At 47.8% G+C, this 21,092-nt stretch overlaps 1 protein-coding gene across 18 annotated transcripts in view; it reads left to right on the plus strand.

Annotated features, from left to right (window-relative positions):
- The window catches only part of ZFAND6 (zinc finger AN1-type containing 6), a 66,345-nt gene extending 46,540 nt beyond the window's left edge, over positions 1–19,805 (plus strand). For 9 of the 18 annotated variants that reach the window (XM_080807796.1, XM_080807784.1, XM_080807789.1 and 6 more), the window contains 5 exons: positions 6,386–6,556; positions 7,733–7,841; positions 8,674–8,774; positions 16,740–16,853; positions 18,889–19,805. In XM_080807796.1, coding sequence (XP_080663922.1) covers positions 6,403–6,556; positions 7,733–7,841; positions 8,674–8,774; positions 16,740–16,853; positions 18,889–19,037 — 627 coding nt within the window. In that variant the 5' untranslated portion in view covers positions 6,386–6,402 and the 3' untranslated portion in view covers positions 19,038–19,805. Of the gene's footprint in view, positions 1–6,379; positions 6,557–7,732; positions 7,842–8,673; positions 8,775–16,739; positions 16,854–18,888 lie in introns of all 18 variants that reach the window. The other 9 variants (XM_080807793.1, XM_080807790.1, XM_080807801.1 and 6 more) reach the window with 3 other exon arrangements.
- Positions 19,806–21,092: the final 1,287 nt, after the last annotated feature.

Genomic DNA, 21,092 nt, shown 5'->3' on the forward strand with positions numbered 1-21,092 from the left:
ACGTCATCGCTGCACCTCTGTGTAAACCACGCGCGAGGTGCGGGCGTGGACCAGACACTGCCTTTCCTGGTCCTTTCCCTTCCTGGCAGTAAACACGTACTTAGTTAAGAGGTGAGACTTTACCAAGAGCAAATAATACTTAACGTTTACGTTCAGTTTGGACGAGAACCGCACGGTGGAGTGCCTCTGCCGGAGTCCCGTGTCGGCCTGGCCCCCCTGCCTCGTCCGTGGTGATGCCCTAGAGTCACCTGCTCATTTAATGGACAAGTTGACTTTGGGCTTGTCACCTAGTTTTTTTGTCAGCCCAAGAGCTAATGATAGTTTTCATATTTTTAAGTGGTTGGGGGAAAAATCAGAAGAGTAGCATTCTGTGATGTGAAAATTCTAAGAAGTGCAAGTTTTTGTGGCCATAACCATAGTGTTTTTGAAATTCAGCCCTGCTCGTTGGTGTAGGTGCTGCTTGGCGGCTTTTGCAGGACAGCAGTGCTGAATGGATTTAACAGTGACCATATGGCCTCTGGAGCCCAAAACATTTACTGTCTGGTCATTCACAGGGAAATTTGATAACCCTTGATTTAAACATTCTTGGGCAGAAAGTAACCGATGAGAGCCATGCAACCTCATCTATTAGAAATGAGGAGTTAATTATTGGCTCGGAAAGAATGAATATATAGTTCCCCCAACGACGCGACCCTCACGTGAGCTAGATGGCACCGGCCCAAGCCACAGCGGGGAAGACAAGCTGACCTAGGGCATATCAGGCATAAACGGAGTTTGGGGGCCTAAGTGACTCAGTTGGTTGAGCATCTTCCTTCAGCTCGGGTCATGATCTTGGGGTTCTGGGATCAAGCCCTGTGTCGGGCTCCCTGCTCAGCGGGGAGTCTCCTTCTGCCTCTGCCTCTCACCCTGCTCGTGCTCTGTCTCTCAAGTAAGTAAAATCTTGTAAAAGGGAAAGGGGTTGAAAAAGAAACTTAGGGTTCAGGGGGAAAGGAAGCGTCTGCTAGAGAGCACTTGAGTGATGTCCTGCTGAAGTACCCCAGAAGGACGCGTGCTGCTTTGGGGAGAGAGCGGAGGGGGATTGAGGCAGGCAGAAGGGGACCCAGAAGAAGTAGGACTGGGACGGATCCTGAGGTCAAGATGGTTGTAGGCGTTGCAGAAGCAGAGGGCCTTCCCCAAGAGAGGAGCAGTGTGGCGGGGCTGGAGCCGGCTTCGGGCGGACGGGGGCGGAGGGCGCCGTGCCTTCAGGAGCCACGGAGGAAGAGCGCTGTTGAGCTCTGCCGTGTGCCAGGCTCTGTGCTTCCTGGCTTCTGGAGACGCTGTCTGACGTCATCTGGTTACACAGGCTCCACGCACCTTCCTGGGGAGTGGAGACTTGGACAAGTTTAGGAGCGTGTCCAGGCTGTGACAGGTGAGAAACACGGCAGAGCTGGGGGTCAGACGGACGCCAGCCTGACCCCATGCAGCTCGCTTTCTAGGGAAACTGGGTTGCTTGCGGTAGATTATATCCAAGACACACAGGCTAGGTCTAGCGCTCCTTTCTGGAGCCATTCTACAGTAACGAAAACAGAAGTAGTATGAGAACGGGGCACTTTAGGAGAATGTAAAGAAATGTGTTGGGAGGAGAGGCAGCAGAACAGAAAGAAAAGACTGGTAACGTGGCTGTGGAGTGCTGAGCGCCAGAACTTGGAACGGAGGAGAGAGTACGGGACGTTTCGAAGTGCAAATGATGGGAACCCAGCGACTTGAACTCTAGGGCACAAAACAGAGGAAAGGAAGTTTAACTGAGGCATATTTGCAGTTAATAATGGAGTCTGTGTTATATCCACTCACTGCTGTTCTTTTGTCAGAATTTTCATAATTGGTCATGAATTTTCTTTGCAGTCTTAAAATATTTGATCTTGAGTTTCTTATGCCAGTGAGAATTTCTTAGGTAAAAAGACTTGAAAAACAAATTTTCTCAAGAGCTTGGTTAAGCTAATTAAAGCTGCATAATATCTTGAGGTCGAATAAGTGAGTGAAAATTTGAATTATCTTTAAATGAAAAGAATAAGAACTCATGAAGGCTCACAGTGCTATAGCTTTCAGTAGGGGCACGATGGACTCTGAAAGTCATTCTCTTTGTGTTCTAGGAGATAAAGGAAAAGACACCCAGCTGCTTCTTAGATAAGTGACCTTGGGCAAGTTATTAAATCTCGTTGAGTATCAGTTCCTCATTTTTGAAACAGGGACACCAGTAGCACCAAGACCAACAGCACAGGTCTCCAGAGAGAAATAAACCAGGAGAAATGGTTCTTGGCCCACAGTCAGCTCTGAGTAACTGCTCAGTACCATCTTAGGGCAGAGAACATAATTGGCTCCTGTCCTGATTACAAATAGAGTCAGAAACCACATTTTCTGAATTTTCTGCAATTCATAGACATTTGTTTTAAAATTACACCATGCTAGTGAACTTTCCTGTTTGTGTCTGATCATCTCATTCTTTATGGCCTTGACTTTGCAGCTTTGTAATGCCACAGTGTGGCAGCGAAGGAGTTGTTCTGCGTTCTCCTTCCCTCCCCTGCTTCCCTCCCGAGCGCCAGACTGATGGCCCGCAGAGTCCTTAACCTCCGTCCCTCCCGAGCGCCAGACTGATGGCCACAGAGTCCTTGCCTGCGTGCAGGTGCGGCAGTGGGAAGGCAGGACTTGGTTTTGCCACTGCACATCGGGATAAACTAAGGTGCCCTTCTATGGTGGTGGTTCTTTTTTGTGTCTTCACAAGAAGGTACATTTTGTGGCCTAAAGATGAATAAATAAGGTTGTCTTTTTTTTCTTCTTTTTAAATAGCCTATGAAATTCTTTGTGCTTTTTACCTGCTAAGATAACGGTTGGTTGTTTTTTTATAAGAAAACTCAGCTTATGACAATCATTGTTAATTTGCTGCTGTGTGTCTTGGGAGAAATTGCTAGTGCTGTGTGTTTTTTAATTTTATTGCTCGGAAGCAGGTATTGTGGATAAAAGCTTGGTGGTCGTGTTCTCATCTGTGATTATTTTTTTAAAGAACTAGAACATTTCCCTTTTCTGGGTGCTTGTGATTGCCAGCCGGATGCCGAAAGGTTTTCCCGTGCCACTGAAGGAGGTCCCTTCGAGTGCCACCTTCTCTGTATCGTCCTGGTGTCGGTAATAGACAGCATAGGATAATGGTGGTTTAGAACAAGTGTTTCTTAATCTCGCTCTTTTTTTAATTTCCTCCCTGACAAAAGCCTTTTTAAGGTAGTTTTTTCCTAATTGGCCTCCACCTCCATGAAATTTTAATTCCGCAGATATACAGTATTTCTATTTGTGTATTCCATGTATCTGTGTTTCTACATGAAGAGCAAGGTATTTTGTGTGCCTCCTTCCCCCAAAGAATTGGTGTTTGTCCCCTTGAAGTGATACCATCTACAGGGGGAATGGATGATTTACAGCAGTGGATTTTCAAAATTTTTGGACTTTCATATTCTCTGAAATTATTGGGGATCCTGAAGAACTTTCATTTATGTGTTATATCTAGTAATATTTATCCCATTACAAATTAAAGATAGGAAAAATTGCAAAATATTAATTTTTAAAAATATTTTATTAAAAATAACCATCCCTTCCCTCACCCCTGCCATTACCCTCAAAAAGGTTTAGTGAGAAAAGTGGCATCGTTAGACATTTTGCAGACAGCGAGATGTCGTAGTTGGCTCTGCTTTTAACCTGTTACAGAAGACAAGCTGGCGTCATGCAGGTGGGTCAGCAGGAAAAGAGGGGATGTTGTAACAACCTTTCCAGATAATAGAGATACTATACCAAAACTCGGCAGTTCGTCGTTTCTTAAAGGGTTAGTTGCAGTCTAGAATCTCAGACTGTATATAAAACTTTTGTCCCATTACTTTAAAATTCACTGGTCTTTCACTTTGAATGGATCCTTTGTTGATGAATCGTTTTGTACCGTCATACACTGGTCACTGGCAAACACTGGTTTTCTGACAGTACCAGCCACTCACATGTCATTAATATCATTACTGATCTTACCAGAAACTCTAAAATTTGGAGATACTTGTCAAGCTTTATTTATGTATTTATTTATTTTGCTTGAATGTGGTCCTTGGCAATAAATACTGTTATTTTTCTTAAAGTGACAGGCTCGCTTTGTTCATTTTTGAGAAAATGTCTGCTCTGTACGGAAGTCTAAATAACCAGACTTCGACAGTTTCTTGAAATAAAAAACCTCTGCCATGAAAAAAGTGACAGGGGCAGCCTTCAGGTTGAGCAGCTGGGCGAGTGTGTCTGCTCCTGCTGTCTTCACACTTGCGTATGCAGCAGGAGCTCTCTGCGGACTTCCAGTAACCTAAAATACTACCAAGATGTGTGTTAAGGCTCCAGATTTAATAAAGCTGGTTGTGTTGCGGTGAGAATGTCGTGCGGGGGGAGACAGCTAGTACTGGGGCCGTTCTCCTGATCAGGTGCCTTGAGAGGGCTCCTGGCATGTGACCACCACTGCACATGGCAGCACGGTGAGAAGGGGCCAATAGCTATTACCGTTAGCGCGGAAACAGTTCTGACCTCCCTGGGGGTCCACGGAAGCACACTTTGGAAAACACTGATTCAGAACAGGAGCTTAGAGCCAGACTAGCTGATTGAGTCGAGCTCCATCACTTACTGGCTACTTGCATGACCCAGAGCGCTTACCCTGACAGCCAGCACCAAACACACTGTCCCCTGGGAGAAGAGGCCACAGATCCCCACGGGATGTTTCCCATTAGTTTTCTATCCCATCTTTGTTACTTTGTTTCGTTTGGCATGTACATTTATAGAGCTAGGGAAGTAGCCCATGCAGAGAGCAGAGCAGCGAAGATTGGGTTCCAGAGCGATTTGCCAGCATGGAGTAAGAAAGAGGTTTGTCCAAATCCCAGATTGTATTCCGAGGCTAAAGGTTTAAATATTCCCCCGTAGTTTTAGGATAGTTCTTTTTAAAGGCAAATGCAAAATCTGCTGCCTTGTTTTGTAATCCTGTCAAATGCATTTTTGTTCTTGGTTCAGGAATTTGCGTTAAGTACACCGCCACCGCCCGCCCCCCAACAGTCAGTTCAGGTGAAGAAAAACTGTCAGATAACCGCGAGCGCTTTCCCTCGTTGTCGATTGACTCAGGGCAACTCAGGGCAAAACCTTGTCCTCCTCTGGTGGTTCTTATCCCTACAGTCTTTGCATGGACTCGTCTTTAAATATGCGTACACCCATTTTGGAGTAACCTTCATTTCGTCTGGGAGGGTTGGGGTTTTTTTTTTTAATAGTCTGGCGTTTCCTCCTCGTGTTACGCCAAAGGATGCCTCACTCGGCGGGGGAAACGGCACACGGGGCCTTTCCGTCTGCTGGGATTGACGCCCGCCGCGTGCGGTTGCCAGACAGCCACTCTTTCATCTTAAATAAATATTTCGTTCCCAGTTAAGCAAGTTGTACCTTCATTTAAGAGGATTTTAAAAGTTAGAAAAATGTACAAGTCAGAAAATGCCATTAGCTTTGCCACCCTTGGATACGTTGTTTCCCGTCCTTCTTGAGGGTTATAGATTCTTTTTGTCCTCATTGACAGCTTATCATATATTCACTTCATGTTGTGTCTTTTCATTCGTTGCCAGCATTCTCCTCTGCCTAAAGATCTACTAAAATGTTTCAGGGACCCGTAGCTTTTGGAAAAATGCCCTCTCCTGATGTTGAGCAAGTATTTGAAATGTACTGACATTATCAGTAGTGCTATGATGCACGTCCCTTGTGTGCGTGGATCTTTTTTCTGCTTCTACCCTGGCTGTTCTGTTGAAGACCTGGTGGGGAGTGACTGGTGCTGAGTGCAGTTCTGTAAGGCTCTTACAGTGAATTGCTGAATTGTTCGCCAGAAAGTTTAGGCCAGTTCCTCATTTCCCCCACATTCTGCCCGTTTCTTCCTGACTTCACCAGCACTGGTGTTCTGTAAAATGCCTTTTCAACAATAAATTATACAAGTATGCTCAGTGAACTTGGAGCAAAAGTGTTAATGCTTAGTAATTAATAGTAGAACACATAGCAAAACATACAACGTATTTCTTATTATTAGGAGTCCAAACTGAACTAGCCTTAAAGGGTCTTCCTTAACATTCTGGTGGCGTGGAGTCTTCTGAACAGAACTATCCCTAGGGTCATTTATGTTGTCTAAGCCAGTACACACCTTCTTGTGTTTATTTTTTGGTCATTATTTTTTCTCTCTACTTTAGCTCTAGGTCTTGAGACAGGTGTGTAGAATGATTTGGGGCAGGAGTATATGTAGGTTTTCTTTTTAATCATATAAAGCAAATGTGGATAATGTGTGGCTGCAGTGTGTCTGAGTTCTTTACTAATTCTGTGTCAGTTTCAGGTGTGCGACAGAGGAACATGGCTCAAGAAACTAATCACAGCCAAGTGCCTATGCTTTGTTCCACCGGCTGCGGATTTTATGGAAACCCTCGTACGAATGGCATGTGTTCAGTGTGCTATAAAGAACATCTTCAAAGACAGAATAGTAGTAATGGTAGAATAAGCCCACCTGGTAAGTAATTCTGTCAAAACCCAGCAGTATTCATCACTGACCTAGATTTGGGTGGCACAGTGCACCAGATACTTTTTCCTACTCTCACATTGTGCTTCTATCACCACATTTGTGTCAGCAAACTCCCTTCTTACGTGTCTTCACTATCAGTGGTATCCTTGCCCATTGGAAATAACCAGAACAAATCCATTCCATAGCCTTACTTGCTGTCCGACAGAACTCTGTTCTCTTAGGAAAACACAGGCCTGCTCCGAGTGTATGTAGGTATCCAGTGAGTCAGGTGTAAGGGAGGGAGGGTTCACGAGGACCTTGGTTATTTTATCTTGGGTGACTTTTGAAGCCAAGATAATTGTAGAAGGAAAGCGTGGGTTACAGGTGGCCACAGCTGACTTGAGAGAGGACTGTACACTGGGAGGAAGGAGCGGTGCCTCGGTGTGACTGAGAGTAAGGGGTGTTCAGCACCGGCTCACTTGAGTTCTGGGTGCGCTCTGTGTGTCCACGGATTCTTCTGGGGTTGTGGAAGTGGGTTTTTGTGTCCGTGGTTGTACTGGAAGGATCGGGAGGATTCTGAGTGTGGGCTTCACAGAGGTGTAGCAGTGAAGGCCGTTACTTAGTTGATGTAAAATTCTGCATGCGGCCTTTCACCTTGTTGCTTCGTGTTCAAGCCAAAAGCTAGAACCATTGAATCACAATTTTTCCAAATTTTCTCAAGGCCAAAATCAAATGAATATAAATTGTTTTTTAATCAAATCACCATCTACATTTCTGCCTTATGAAGAACAGGGAAAAGAATGACCTGATGCACTGAGCTCAGATTTCAGTTCTGAACTCGGGTTGGCCTTACCTGCTCCGCATTTTGTCTCAAATATTCTGTGCACTAGTGTGCACGAATGCGTGCGGCTTCCGGGGCGTGAGCGGCCCGCCGTCCTGGGAAGCACGAGCTTACTTTATTAGTACCTACCATACGTATGTGCTTGCTTTCTTGGTTTCAAGTACGTTTTCTTCCACTGGAAAATTACTGAAAATTTGTAAATAAAAGTAGCGAAGCAGCATATGACAGGTATCGTAAACAAGATTCGTCCGCTCTGTCTCGCGTGTAGGTGTTCTCTGTTTTAGACAGGGCGTGGGAAAGCCCGGAGCACGCAGTCCCTAATCCGCGCTGTGCTTCTGTTGCAGCAGCCTCCGTCAGTAGCCTCTCGGAGTCTCTCCCCGTCCAGCGCCCGGACGGCGGTGGCCCCGACGCTCAGTCCCCGCTGGACGCCGCGTGTGCGTCCGCGCAGCCAAGGTAAGGTGCGGGCTGCGAGTGGCGGGTGGGAGGCGGGTGCCGGAGGAGGCGCGTGCTCTGTCTCGCGGGTGCCGTGGAGGAGGGGGTCAAGTCTCCGGAGGGTCAGCCGGCCGAGCTCTGTGTCCGTCTCACCACTGACTAGTCCGAAGAGGCTTCCTGTGTTCACTTTGGGAAGGAGCCGGGAAGGTGTCTTGTAAGTTCCCCTTTCTTTTGAGACAGCCTTTCCTTTACTTCTCCTCCTGACACGTCCTGCCCCCAAGTCTTGACTTCAGACGCCGGCTCCGTGCGGGGCCGGTGTCCCCGGGGGCCGGTGTCTGCGGGGGCCGTGCTGTGGCACGGGACCAGCCTGGCTCTGCGCTCCCTGGCCCGGGCTGCGCCCTCGCGTTCCGCTCTGGCTGTGAAGTCCTGCCACGTAGAAGCCTGAAAACGTAGAAATACTTGCCTCACTCGTCCTCTGCTGTTGGGAAGCGAGGATGACGTTTCTGCTCCAGCCCTTTCCCCAGTCGGTGACGGGAGACGCCCGGCCCGCCAGCGCGTCCCTTCCCGTGTCGTAGCGAGGCTCGGAAGCCGGGCGCGGCCGCACGGATGTTCCCGGGGTGAAGCCGCGCACAGAGACCACTCGCTGTCGCTCCTCTTGCTAATGCCGGGAACTTCGGTGCACACTGGTCTCTGGTTTCCTGGCGCTCTGGTTGATGCGGAAGTCGCCAGCACCTCCGCGCTCACGCGTGTGACAGCGTGCTTACACGTGCTGACCCTGTGTTTGTTACGGCCCTCTAGTTACTGTTCCTGCATGCGGATCACATTGTAAATCTACGTGTTTTTGCTTTTCTAGCCCTGTATCAAATCAGTCACTTTTATCAGAATCTGTAGCATCTTCCCAAGTGGACAGTACATCTGTGGACAAAGCAGTACCTGGCCCAGAAGACCTGCAAGGTTTGCATACGAGCTAACTCGCTTCCGTCGCTCACGTAGCGGTCAGGGATTCCAGGCCGGGCGCTGTCCTCGGAGCGCAGATTCTCTTAAGTTGCCTGCCTCAAAAATATTTTTAAATTTATTTTCTTTATGAGCAGAATATTTCATATCTTTAAGTATTTAATGGACGGAAATGTTGGGAGCCGCTTCTGCTGATACGTAATTGTGTCATCAATGTAAATGTAGCGAATTGTAAATGTGTTTAGTTGGAGAACTGAGTGAGTGAATAGTGGTATTACACTGTTCTCTTCTACCGTAACTTTTACCAGTTTAACCTAAATCTTAACTTCTCTGTGAGCAGCTGCGGCTGCAGCATAGGGGGCATCTCTTATCTTTGGACTCAGGTTGTCAGAGACTGACTTGACTGGCCGTCGTCCCTCTCCCCCCAGGTGGGGCTGCGAGGGCAGCCATCAGGTTCACTTTCTCGTCCTCACGGCACGGGACCTCTTATTCTTGCCCCCGCTCTGCGTCCCCATCGTGTGGGTCAGAACGATCTAGGAGGGCTTTCTCGCGGGCAGAGGCGGTGGACAGATTGAGGAGGCGAGTGGATAACCCGTGCTTGTGTGGAGACGGTGGCTTATACCCGGGCCAGGGAGACCTTCCCTCGAACATGGTGTTCACGTGGTAGCGACAGATGTATCTGGTGATCTTAGCTAAGGTTGCTGAAGTTTGATTGTGACTGAGCTGGTTAGTTCCCCGTGCTGGGTGTTCACGCCCAAGAGATGATTAGCATAATTTGCCTGTTTGTAGATTTTGCTATAGCAAGAAAATACACTGTCTGGCCAACATCAGTATTCTCTTCCATATAGCATATTATTGTAAATTAATAAATATTATAAGTGAGAATTTTTTATTTTTTCATTAAACAGGAAAATTTTAGGAAGGGCAGAAATGGAAAAATCCCTAAGATTTAGTTGTCCCTGGGGTGTGGGAAGTAGGAGAAGGCCGGTAGAGCTTTCGGTTTTGTGATGGCGGCAGTGGCCAGCTGCTTTAGGCAGGGGCTCGAGGTGGTGTCACCAGACAAGATGTGCACACGGCAAGTTGGACGGGATCACATTTCAGAATTAGCTCCACTGGAGGCTGTTGGTAGATAATCGGTATTCAGATGTGTGAGGAGTATTGTGTCTGCGATTTGGAAGTCCCTGATACGTTGAAAAATGAGGTGCTAAAGTGAGGAGGGGCAGGTCGGAGGATGAGTCAACAAAGGAGTACGGCTCCTGGGCCCTGGTTCATTTCAGCCCACAGGTGCCCCTGTCGGAGAGTTTCTAGAAGCCAGTGTTGCTTAGCAGTTTGGGAAGAGAGCTAAGTAAGGAGAACAGGCTGCTGATCATGAAGGCATGTCTCACGGCAGAGCAAAGCTTTGAATGTTGGTCGTAAACGAAATGTGTGCCGCTTAAGTGTACGGTAGCAGTTACTGTACGAGTCTGACAGATGAAGAGAGGTGGCTCACCTATGACTGTGAAGCGCTTTTATACCATTTGTGGTGTATGGGGAGCAGGGTAGTGTTCTGCGCCCAGCCCTGAGGACAGGCGTGCAGAAGGTGGGCTTGAAGGTGTATTACGAGAAATCGTTAAGGGGTTTTAAAAATTTATAGACTCCTTTTTTCATGTACGATTTCAATGACTTTTTTTTTTTTTTAAGATTTTATTTATTTATTTGACAGACATCACAAGTAGGCAGAGAGGCAAGCAGAGAGAGAGGGGGGTGGGAAACAGGCTCCCCGCTGAGCAGAGAGCCTGATGCGGGGCTCCATTGCGGGACCCTAGGATCATGACCTGAGCCGAGGTTAGAGGCTTTAACCCACTGAGCCCCCCAGGCGCCCCGATTTCAATGACTTTTAAAGTTAAACCAGTATTAGCTTACAAGTACCTCTTAAAAACTAAAAAACCTCTTAAAAACTTAGCATTCATTATTTTAGCATTGCAGAATCTTTGAAAAATTCGGTATAAGTTTCATCTGAGTTTGAGAGGATTCATTTTCAGTGCATAAAATGTCTTAACAGCCTTGTTTTTAAAAAGGCCTTGCTTATGCTGTTGAATTAAGAATGTCTTCTTTTATAATAAACATATACACAGATACAGGTTTCCCTTCTATCCAAAAGTAGAGCATTTTGGTGAAATGTTTTGTAAACTAAAATGGTGTAACGAAGCAATTAAAAAAGCGGAAATTCTCTTTGACCAATATCTTTCTGTTAGCAAAACAGGTACTAATGTAGGTTTTTCATAAAAGTGAAGGGACATAAAGCCAGTTCTCAGTAGCTGGGGTGTGTGTGTGTGTGTGTGTGTGTGTGTGTGTGTGTAGACTCGTAATGTAAATGTACTTGTGACTTCCCTATTGGATAGAAACGAATACAGAGGGTATTTTTTCCATCTATTTATGAATGGACAGACACCAGCAGAAGCAGTCTTGGACTCCAGTGCTGTGGTCGTTTGCACTGGAATAGAAACCCAGGCACCTGACCGTGGGCCAGTCTTCTTTCCCCAGACAGTCGTTGTGCTCGCTAGACTGGGACGTGCAACCCCGCCGTTGCCAGGGTAGGGTCGTCTGGTTGGTGACCAGCCAGGTGTCTACTTTCTCCTGTATTACTCCATTAGCGTCCCTCAGGGAAACTGATTTAGATGGGAAGATCATCCCGATGGAGAGGGCTCGTGAGTAGCAGCCGTGCGTCTCCGCCAGCATTTCCTAACACTCTTTCTTGGAGCTTTCAGATGAGTGTCCTTGAAATAGCTTCTCTCTCTGTAGGTACTCTGCTTCGGAGTGGGCTGTGTTGCCACCAGGGGGCTGGTGCTGCTTTCATTTGTCCTCGTGACTCTGAAGAATTTTTCTTCTCTTTGAATGAGAATGTAGCATATTACAGCATGTTTCTCTTGTAATTATTCTTTTTAATTTAACAAGTAGCAACACCTCACATAGTCTCACTTAGGAATATCAGATTTTCAGTTCACAAAAGCTAGTTTTAAAAACATTTTTTAGGGGCGCTTGGGTGGCTCAGTGGGTTAAAGCCTCTGCCTTCCGCTCAGGTCATGGCCCAGGGTCCTGGGATTGAGCCCGCCTCAGGTTTTCTGCTCAGCACGAAGCCTGCTTCCTCCTCTCTCTCTGCCTGCCTCTACCTCTTGTGATCTCTGTCTGTCAAATAAATAAATAAAATCTTTAAAAAAAAAACAAACATTTTTCGAAGTGTTTGGTGCACTTTACACCATCATACTTGATTGCCTTGCTGCACGTTGTACTTCGCTTTGGTTAACCTCTCAGTGCCTGAGATCCTGAACCTTAGTGAAAAGAAATGGAATTTGGATCAGAGGTTTTATTTTCTTTCTTCCTCCCTCCCTCCCTCTTTCTCTCTTTTGTTTTTTTAAGATTTTATTTATTTATTTGAGGGAGAGTGATAGCGTGTACGAGGAGGAGAGGGGGAAGCAGGCTCCCTGCTGAGCAGAGAGCCCGATGCGGGGCTCCATCCCAGGACCCTGGGATCATGACCTGAGCCGAAGGCAGGCGCTTCACTCACTGAGCCACCCAGGCGCCCCAGAGGTTCTATTTTCATATGTTGACACCCCCACTTCTCTGAGCCGTATTTTTATTAATTTAAAGGAGAAGAAGTAACAGCCACATCCAGCTTACAGGGTCCTGGAAGTCCGTGAAGTGATGGAGGCGAAATGCGTTTTAGGCACACAAAGGATCCTGTCCGTCCGTACAGTGCCGCAGGGATGTGGCGGTTACGGGAGGCTTCAGGGACCTGGGGCTTGCGCAGCGTCCAGCAGTAGCGCAGGGTGAGACGCCGAGCCCGTGGTCCGTGTGTCCGTGGTCCGTGCGCCCACCCGGAGCGCTGAGCTACGGTCGGAGCGGTGCGCGGGGCTTGCGGCCCAAGGTGACGCGGCGAGCGCATTCTCCGCTCTCCGGCTCTTAGGGATGCTGACTTCACGCAGAGTTGAGCGGGCAGCTTGATGGCCCAGAACAGTCCAAGAGAAGCAATCCTGGTAGACTAGTTTGAGAAAGCTGTCTGGATTAAAACTCAAAAGATTTCTTCTGGTTCTAAAGCCTGGGTGAGAAGAACCAAACAGTCCTGGGAAAAGTAGACCGGAGCCACAGGAAGACTAACAGCTCCTAGTGGCGAAGCTGCCCACAGGCTCCAGAACCTGAGACTGCGGGTGCGGGCGTGAGGACGCGCCTGCCGACTGGGGGGCAGGCCCGGCGTCCAGAAATAGCCGGCAGCTGCGGGCAGTTGGTTTTCAACACATGCGCTGACAGCATCCAGTAGGGGAGGAGCAGGCTCCAGCAGATGATGCCAGATCGTGAAGAGTAGCACTGGACCTCTACTCCAGAAGAAGTTATACAGAAGTTTGCCCCAGAATACTAGACTATAGGAGCCACAACTGTAAAACATTGAAAAGACAAACAGGCGTACGTCTTCATGACCGTGGCTCAGGCAGTGCGTCCTCAGGTGCGGCACCTGGAGCTCAAGCAACCGGAGGAAAACAGACATGTTGAAACCTGATTGCTTCAAGGGACACCATCAAGACCATGAAAAGGTCCACGGAATGAGAAAAAATATTTGCGAGTCATATATCTGATAGGAATATATAAAGAATGTTATAATCCAATAATAGACCAGTTTTTTAAAGGGCGGTGGATTTGAAGAGATGCAGATATGCCACGGTCAAGTGCGAAGGGTATGGAGAAACGAGAACCCTAATACATGGTCGTTGGGGACATGCAGTGGTATGGCCACTTTGGTAAACAGTGTGACAGTTACACGTTGAATTTAGGACGTCCGAGAGGTACCCTTATGCCCCAGAAATTCCATTCCTAGTTCCGGCGGGATTGAAAACGCGTCCACGCAGAAATGTGTGTAGGAGTGTGCACAGCAGCACTGTTCGTAGTCAGCAAGGCACGGAAACGGCCCGGATGGCCATCGGCAGGTGACCGGATGGGTGTGGGCTTTCCATACCCTGAAGCATGCCTCAGCCGGGAAGGAGTCGAAGCTCTGATGCCTGCCACAGCAGCGCTGAACTTGGAAAAGACGCAGAGGACAAGAAGCCAGGCACGGAGGCCACAGGTCGTGTGGTTCATTTATACGGGAGGCAGGTGCGGTGAAGAGGGCTGTCTGCGGCACACAGCGCGCACACGGTGCCCTCGGGGGCGGCAGCAGCCGCACTTGCTGGAGGGGCCGGTTCAGCGCGGCTGTGTTGGAGCAGAAGCCGAGAAGGTTGTTTAAAGGAAGTCATGGAAGATTCCTGAGGTACTGGGTTCTCATCGACAGGGGAAAGAGCCTTGTGAAAGCCGGCTGCTTCTGTTTGGTTTTTTTTTTTTTGAGATAACAGAGTTGTGTTTTAAGAAGATTAATGTGACACTTCTTCGCCCCAGACAGCTGCCGATAGACCGTGCTCTCCTGCACAGAGCTGCTTTGTCCAGAAAGGTGGCCGCGGGTCTTGGGTAGCCCTTGAGCCCTTCACATGTGGCTGGGCTGGAATTAGTGCAGGGCGTGTCTGTTCGCTAGTCGTGCAACGTAGACGTAGGTTTCAAAGAGTGTCAAAAAGATGAGAAATATCTCATTAATACTTTAAATGCTGATTACATTTTAAATGGTAATATATATTAACTTTGCCCTTTTATACTTTTTAACACAGTGGCTGGAAAATACAACGTTAAATCTATGGCTCGGTCTATTTTTTTAGACCCTGCTGTACTATAAGCCTTACTTTCCCTTGAATATTTAAAGTGTTCTCATTTGGTAAAGAATTTTTGAGCTAGGAGTAACTTAACGATCATTGGGTTTAACCCCTCATGTTGCATAAAATGGAGTGAAGAGGAGGAGGAGGAGTGTCCTCGCGGTGTCCTCGGAAGAGGGCGTGTCCCTCCAGTCTGCTGGAGGGCTGGGCGGTGTCCGCAGTGGGTGTAAGTGGTGAGCAGAAGCCCCGAGCACTGAGCTTCATCTGACCCCGAGGGGCTTGTGGGGGGACTGGTCCTGCTGTGTGAGAAAGACGTGGGCATTACGTTTCGTGGGGGCTTTGTCAGCTGCCGATGACTCCTGGGTTGCCTGTCAGTATTCATCATGTGTATTCATATGCTTCCAAATAGAGTTAATGCTAAGTAGTTTATGTGCTTACTGTTATATTTGTGTATTTTTTTAGCAGGCCCTAGAGCAGAGGGTTTGTGAAGTACCTTAAAGTTACTGGCCAGTAGACTTTGTCTAGTTGGGATTCCCATGAAAAATCAAGTTTACTTCCCAGCCTTCATGCCTAGGCCTCCCAAACAAACAGACCTTGAGGACCAGCAGATAGAAAGTAGGCTGCTGCCGTTCTCAGTCGTTAACAAGCAGCTGACCTTGTGTCCGGTTCTCCTGTCACACTGTGAGAAACTGCCTAGCTCTGAGGACACTTCTTATTTTGGCTTCAGGTTCAGTGTGTTTATGGCCCTTTTAAAAGATGGAATTGTTTCCTTTTGCATAATTAAGAGTTGGGAAGGCGTGCTTTGGTAGTTTGTGGTGTTTTCTCTCTGTCGTATTCTGCTATGATGGGAGGTAATGTAGTTAACAGACGCAGGTTGGAATCCATTCCACCAAATGCTTGAGCTTGTGCTGTATAGTTCACGGTGGTGGGTGCTGGAGATTCGCACGGGAAGTCAGATCCCACCCGGCTTCCTTGGGGCCCGTGACTACACCCAGCCACAGTGGGTGAGCGCTGAAGGAGGGCAGCTGAGCGGGTTTTGTGGCACGCCGGCCCCGTGGTCAGGGGTGCTAGGACAGGCACTGTAGCAGGAGTGGAGAGGACATGGCCTGCCCTGGAGGAGCTCACTGCTCAGCCGGGTGAAGACGAGGAGGCCGTTACCATCGTGAGGGCACTACTAGTGGGGTGCATGGGAAGGTTCTAAGTTGGTGGGTGGAGGATGGAGTAAGAGTTGGTGGTATGAGCTTGAACAAGAAAGACCAGTGCGAGTGAGCCAGGGGAAGAGTGGGATAGGAGGGGCGTGGGAGAGCATTCCGCACAGAAAGGCCGTTGGCAGGAGCTCAGCGATGAGACGCCTCGGTGTGCTTCGGATGGGCTGTAGACGGGGCTGGCAGAGGCCGGATGGGCTGTAGACGGGGCTGGCAGAGGCCGGCTCTGCAGTGGGGGAGCAAGAGTCCTCCGGGACCAGATGCTGAGAAACCCCGAGACGGGGAGAGCTTGGCTGTGGTAGTCACTGCTCTAGAGCGAGGTGTCGTGTGTGCGTGCTGGGTCATGTGACAGACTCTGGCTCTGGGGACAGCGTCCGGGGACAGCGTCCAGGGACAGGAGGGTTCACATTGGTTCGGATGCAGGCACGGCGATTTGACTGAATCTCGGTGCGGTTGGCCTTGACTTTGCTACTAACATGCGTCAATTTATTATCCTAATTAAAACATTGTAATAAAATTATCTTCCTAACATATTAAAGGTTTTATGTGAAATATTCTGAGAATTGTAAACATAGTGTTCCACCTCATCTTGGTTTCAGCCCTTTTTGTCCTTGTTCTCTGAGAAATCGACATAGTTCTGACCCCAGCAATATTTCAGAGTTAGCGTGTGGCCATTTTCTTACGCACTCCCTTAGAGGACCCAGCTAGTATTTGCGTGGGCGTCAGATACATGATTACTAGAAAAAAGAGGGAATACAGCGCTAGACCTCTAGAGTCACTGTTAACATACCAGTATGTATTCTAGATTTCCTGTGTGTGTGTGTGTGTGTGCACGTGTGCGTGCCCAGATACCTAACGTAGGTACCTACATTGAATGAAAAGGGTGTAGTGTTGTGTATTCTACCTTGTAACTTACGTAAGCATCTTTCCATGCTCACGGATTCCTCAGCTCTCCTCACGGTGACAGATCACTGAGGGTGGGTGGGGGGACAGCCGCCACCAGTATTAAAATCTTCCTGAATAATTAAATTCTACCACCTTCCCGTTTTTGTCAGCCTCAGTCTCCGATACGGCACAGCAGCCGTCTGAAGAGCAGAGCGAGTCTCTCGAGAAACCAAAGCAAAGAAAGAATCGCTGTTTCATGTGCAGGAAGAAAGTGGGACTTACTGGTAAGGGCCTAAATCCATTGGTTTAAACTTAAGATTGTGTTTTAAAATAACGCGCGGCTTACTGTTCCTGGCTTCAATGGAGATCAGTTTTGTTCCCATGAGAGTTAATACTGGATACACTTCAGCTTCTGAATTTTCTTAAATAAAGTAGTTTCTAATTATAGACCTGAAAGTAAAACGAATAGATTTTCTTTTAAAAATTCATAGCCCCGGATTCACGAGCCTCAGGGCGGGTCAGGGTGCCGAGCGCTGAATTGCGTGGCTCCTGCGTGGCGGAGCCCGAGTTGGGCAGCGAGGGCAGTGGCGGGGGCTCTCTCCGTGCCCAGCGGCTGGCGGTGGCGCCGGTGGCGCTCGTGAGGCGTCAGCCCCGCCCCGTGGTGCGGCTGCAACACCGCCGTGAGCCGGTATCACCACCGGGAGAGGAAGAAGACATATTTGAAGCGTTTTTTGGGTCTTTGGCAGCCGAAGCGGGTTGAGTGCGGTGGGTGGGTCACTTCGGCAGTTCAGGGACCGTATCCCGAGTCTCGTGGCGGAGAGGCCGTCGCGGAGAGCGTCGAGGGGGCAGCGTGGTTCAGCCGGCTCTCCAGAGACGAGAGGGACTTCCAACGGACGGAAGCAGGGCCACCGAGGCAGAAAGATGAGCTTGAACCGAGGGTGGAGACAGGAAGGGACGGGGCATGCTGAGGGGCCCGAGCCAGGAGGGCGGCTGTGGCCCGCGGCCTGGGAAGAGGGCTGCCGTGGGCTGTGCCCTGCCGTGGGCTGTGCCCCGCCGCGGGGAGCGGGCGCGGCCGGCGAGGGGTCCCGTTTATTGCTCGTTGCATGCCCGGCACCGTGCTGAGGACTCCCCAGGAATTTGACTTGGGGATCTCAGGAAGGTTTCTCCGGCCAAGGAACAGGTTGTAGAGAGGGCGGAAAGCGGAGTACGGTCTGGTATCCAAGGCATTGAAGACTGGCCCATACTTTGGCAGATGGGTTTATTTAAAGAATACGAGCGTGAACAAGTTAGGTGGCGTAGAATATGCATATTTAGTGTCCAGTATAGTCCTAGGACATCTCGGGAACTCTGACTTCATGATTGAGAGGCTGAGACTCAGTAAGTCCCGTCTTGTCCAGCCTGTCGGCCTGCTGTCGTGGTCAGCTTCATTTTCCACTCCTTAGCATGAAGCGACAGGAGATGTCCCCGAAGCAAGAACAGACTGTGGTAGAGGACGCCCCCATCAGGTGTCAGCGTGCGACATACTGATTCCTCCGCTCCGTTTCCAGCGGTTCCGTCCTATCCTAAAATCTGAGTTCTGGGAAGCAGGACTGGTTTGATAAGGACTGTCCTCTCTCTCTCTCCCCCCCCTCCCCTTTTCCCCTTTTAGCTTCAACTCTTTGGGCATTTCCCTAAAATAAATAGCATTTATTGCATGTTTACTAAATGTTAAGCACTTAACACATTTCGTCATTTAATTCGTACAGTACCTTATTATTCCAGAATTACAGCTGCAGAACCCGAGGCTCAGAGAAGCTAAGCAACTCGCCCGCGTTAGGAGGCGGCTTCGCGCGGAGGTGCCAGCCTCCAGAGCCTGCTCTTACCCGCCCGCAGCAGCCTGGTGGCCTCCGCACCGGAGTCCGCGCGGGAAGCCGGGGTCCATGCTGTGCTCTCCCTTAACAGTTCTGCCAGAAGTCTCGTTACACCTGTCTTAGATGTTAAGGTTGCCTTCTGACGGTGTGCTTGTTTTCACATTTAGAATGTGATTTGAGAAACATCTTCCGTCCCACGTAGCAGTCCTGATTTTGGCAGGGAGTGTAATTGTGGCCACGCCGCAGTAAGGAGGCTGAGCTCAGAGAAGCGGCGAGGCTCTGCGGTGGGACAGACTCTGTAGATAAGGAGTAAGAAAGGAAGCTATCAGCTAGTGAGTCCTGAAACTATCTGGAATGGTTCTTTAGACGGCTGCCCTAAATACCTGATAGATTTTATCATTAATGTGCTAAGGAGCTTACCACTTAGACCTTCCGTGCAACTCACTTGTGTGTACTGATCCGTTTGCAGGGTTTGAATGCCGGTGTGGAAATGTTTACTGTGGTGTACACCGTTACTCCGATGTACACAATTGCTCTTACAATTACAAAGCTGATGCTGCTGAGAAAATCAGAAAAGAAAATCCAGTAGTTGTTGGTGAAAAGATCCAGAAGATTTGAACTCCTGCTGGAATACAAAATCCTTTGACCATCTGCAAACTAAAAATTGACTTGAGGTTTTTTTTCCTAGTCCTTGGGAATGTAGAGCAATGTACTTGCATAGACCTTTTAATCATGCATGTCATCAGAAGAATAGATTTTTGTTTTTGTTTTGAAAATGACTCTGAACATTTATTTCCATTGCAGTTTCTGTGGCTGAAAAGACTTAAGTAAACTTTACAAGTATTATCCTTTTAAGATCATTTTAATTTTAGTTGAGTGCAGAGGGCTTTTATAACAGACGTGGAGAAATTTTGGAGGGCCGTGATTTTTCCAGTATTAAACACGCATGCGTTGATCTTGCAGTTTATTTCCCATTGTGTGTGTCCATAGCTTTTCTCTGCAGCACGATCCCTGTCGACGGCGCCCCTCGGGGCCCGGCTAGTTACCAGTCACGGAATGTGTCTTCATCCTTACAGCTGCTTCTGGGTTTTCATTAACAAAAGTTCTACATACGTTAGCATATAGTTTCTTTGCACCCACTATTTATGTCTGAATCATTTGTCACAAGAGAGTGTGTGCTGATGAGATTCTAAGTTTGTGTGTTTTTAATTTCTTTTGAGCGAGGGAAGGAAAAGCTGTGTGCATTTCATTGCCGACTGCGGGCTTCTTTCGGATTACGCTCACCGGTCTGTGTGTACACGGTGTGAAGAATGATTTGAAGTAATTGTGCTGTATTTATGTTTACCCACCAGTCTTTGATTAAATAAAATGGAAAACCGTAACGTTCCCTTGTGTGTTACTTTTTCTCTGTTCTTCCTGGTAGTTCATTTTGACTTTTGGTCCTTTCGTTTTCTACTTTATTAATTTTGTGCAGGTCCTGCCGCTGCTCCCGTATCAATCTGTGACCGGTTTTCTGGGGATGAATCGTAAGCTTAGATTCCATCGAGTTGAAGGTGTCAGCTTTTAACACCAAGAACTGCTTTTTGTCACATAGATACCGAATCTTCTAGCTCTGTTCTACACCCTGTCACGCTGAGTTAGCATCTGCCTAGGAGCTCCTTTTTCTGGTAGAATTAGAGAAACTGGAAGGGCATAATTCAAACATGGCAGCTAGAGGATTGTGGATGAGAAAGACCATTCGTCCTGTTGTTTTCAAACTTACCTGGCAGACCGTCTTTTCTTTTTTTTTTTTAGCATGAAACATAAAACAGGTGAAAAGCGTGAAAAGCAGTGCTCTACAATACAGATTTCTACACCACAGCTTTACTTGTAACTTTTATCTTAGTATGTAATGATGGCTTAGCATGGTGATCTATAAATGTAATCTGTTTAAATGTAATCTGTTAATTTATTACATGAACAGATTAAAAAGAGAAAACTGTTCTCACTAGCCCAACAGCTCCAGGTTAAGTATTTGATAGAATTTAACACCCATTCATGATGAGAACTCCTGATGAATGAGAACTACAGAGGAATTTCTGGAAACTGAAAGCTTCTATGCAAAACCGAACAAACAAATGAAAACCAAGCATCTTCCAAAAAGAGGAAATTCATTCCATATTAAAGTCAGAAAAAAATGCTGCCTACTCTCCCCTGCTTGCGTTCGAACTTGAGTTGGAGATCCTGTGTTCGATAAGAGTAAGTCAAAACAGAAAGTCCTAAGAAGGAGAAAGGAGGAAACACTCAATATTTGCATGTTAGGTGTTGGTTCTTAGAGAAAATCCAAACAAATCCAGACAGAGTACTAGAAATAAAGGGTGTGGTTAAGCAGCTAGATATGCCATTAACTCATAGAAACCAGGTACATTCTTTACAGTGGTAATAACTAGAAAACCGGAAGGCACCTTTCACGGTGGTACTGACCACAGGCCCCTGGGAGATTAACAATACATGTTGAAGGGCTCTTAAAGAAAAAATTCTAGAGTGTTATCAAGAGACGGTAACTAATACCTCAGTAAACGGGGAGAGAGGCATGTTAATGGCTAGGAAGACAATAGAAAGATGTCATCTGTGCCCAGGGAGACCTACAGATGAAAAGCATTCCAGTCAAAATCCCACCAGGTTTTCTCCTGG

The sequence above is a fragment of the Martes martes genome, assembly GCF_963455335.1.
Source record: "Martes martes genome assembly, chromosome: 7".
Classification (NCBI taxonomy): Eukaryota; Metazoa; Chordata; class Mammalia; order Carnivora; family Mustelidae; genus Martes; species Martes martes.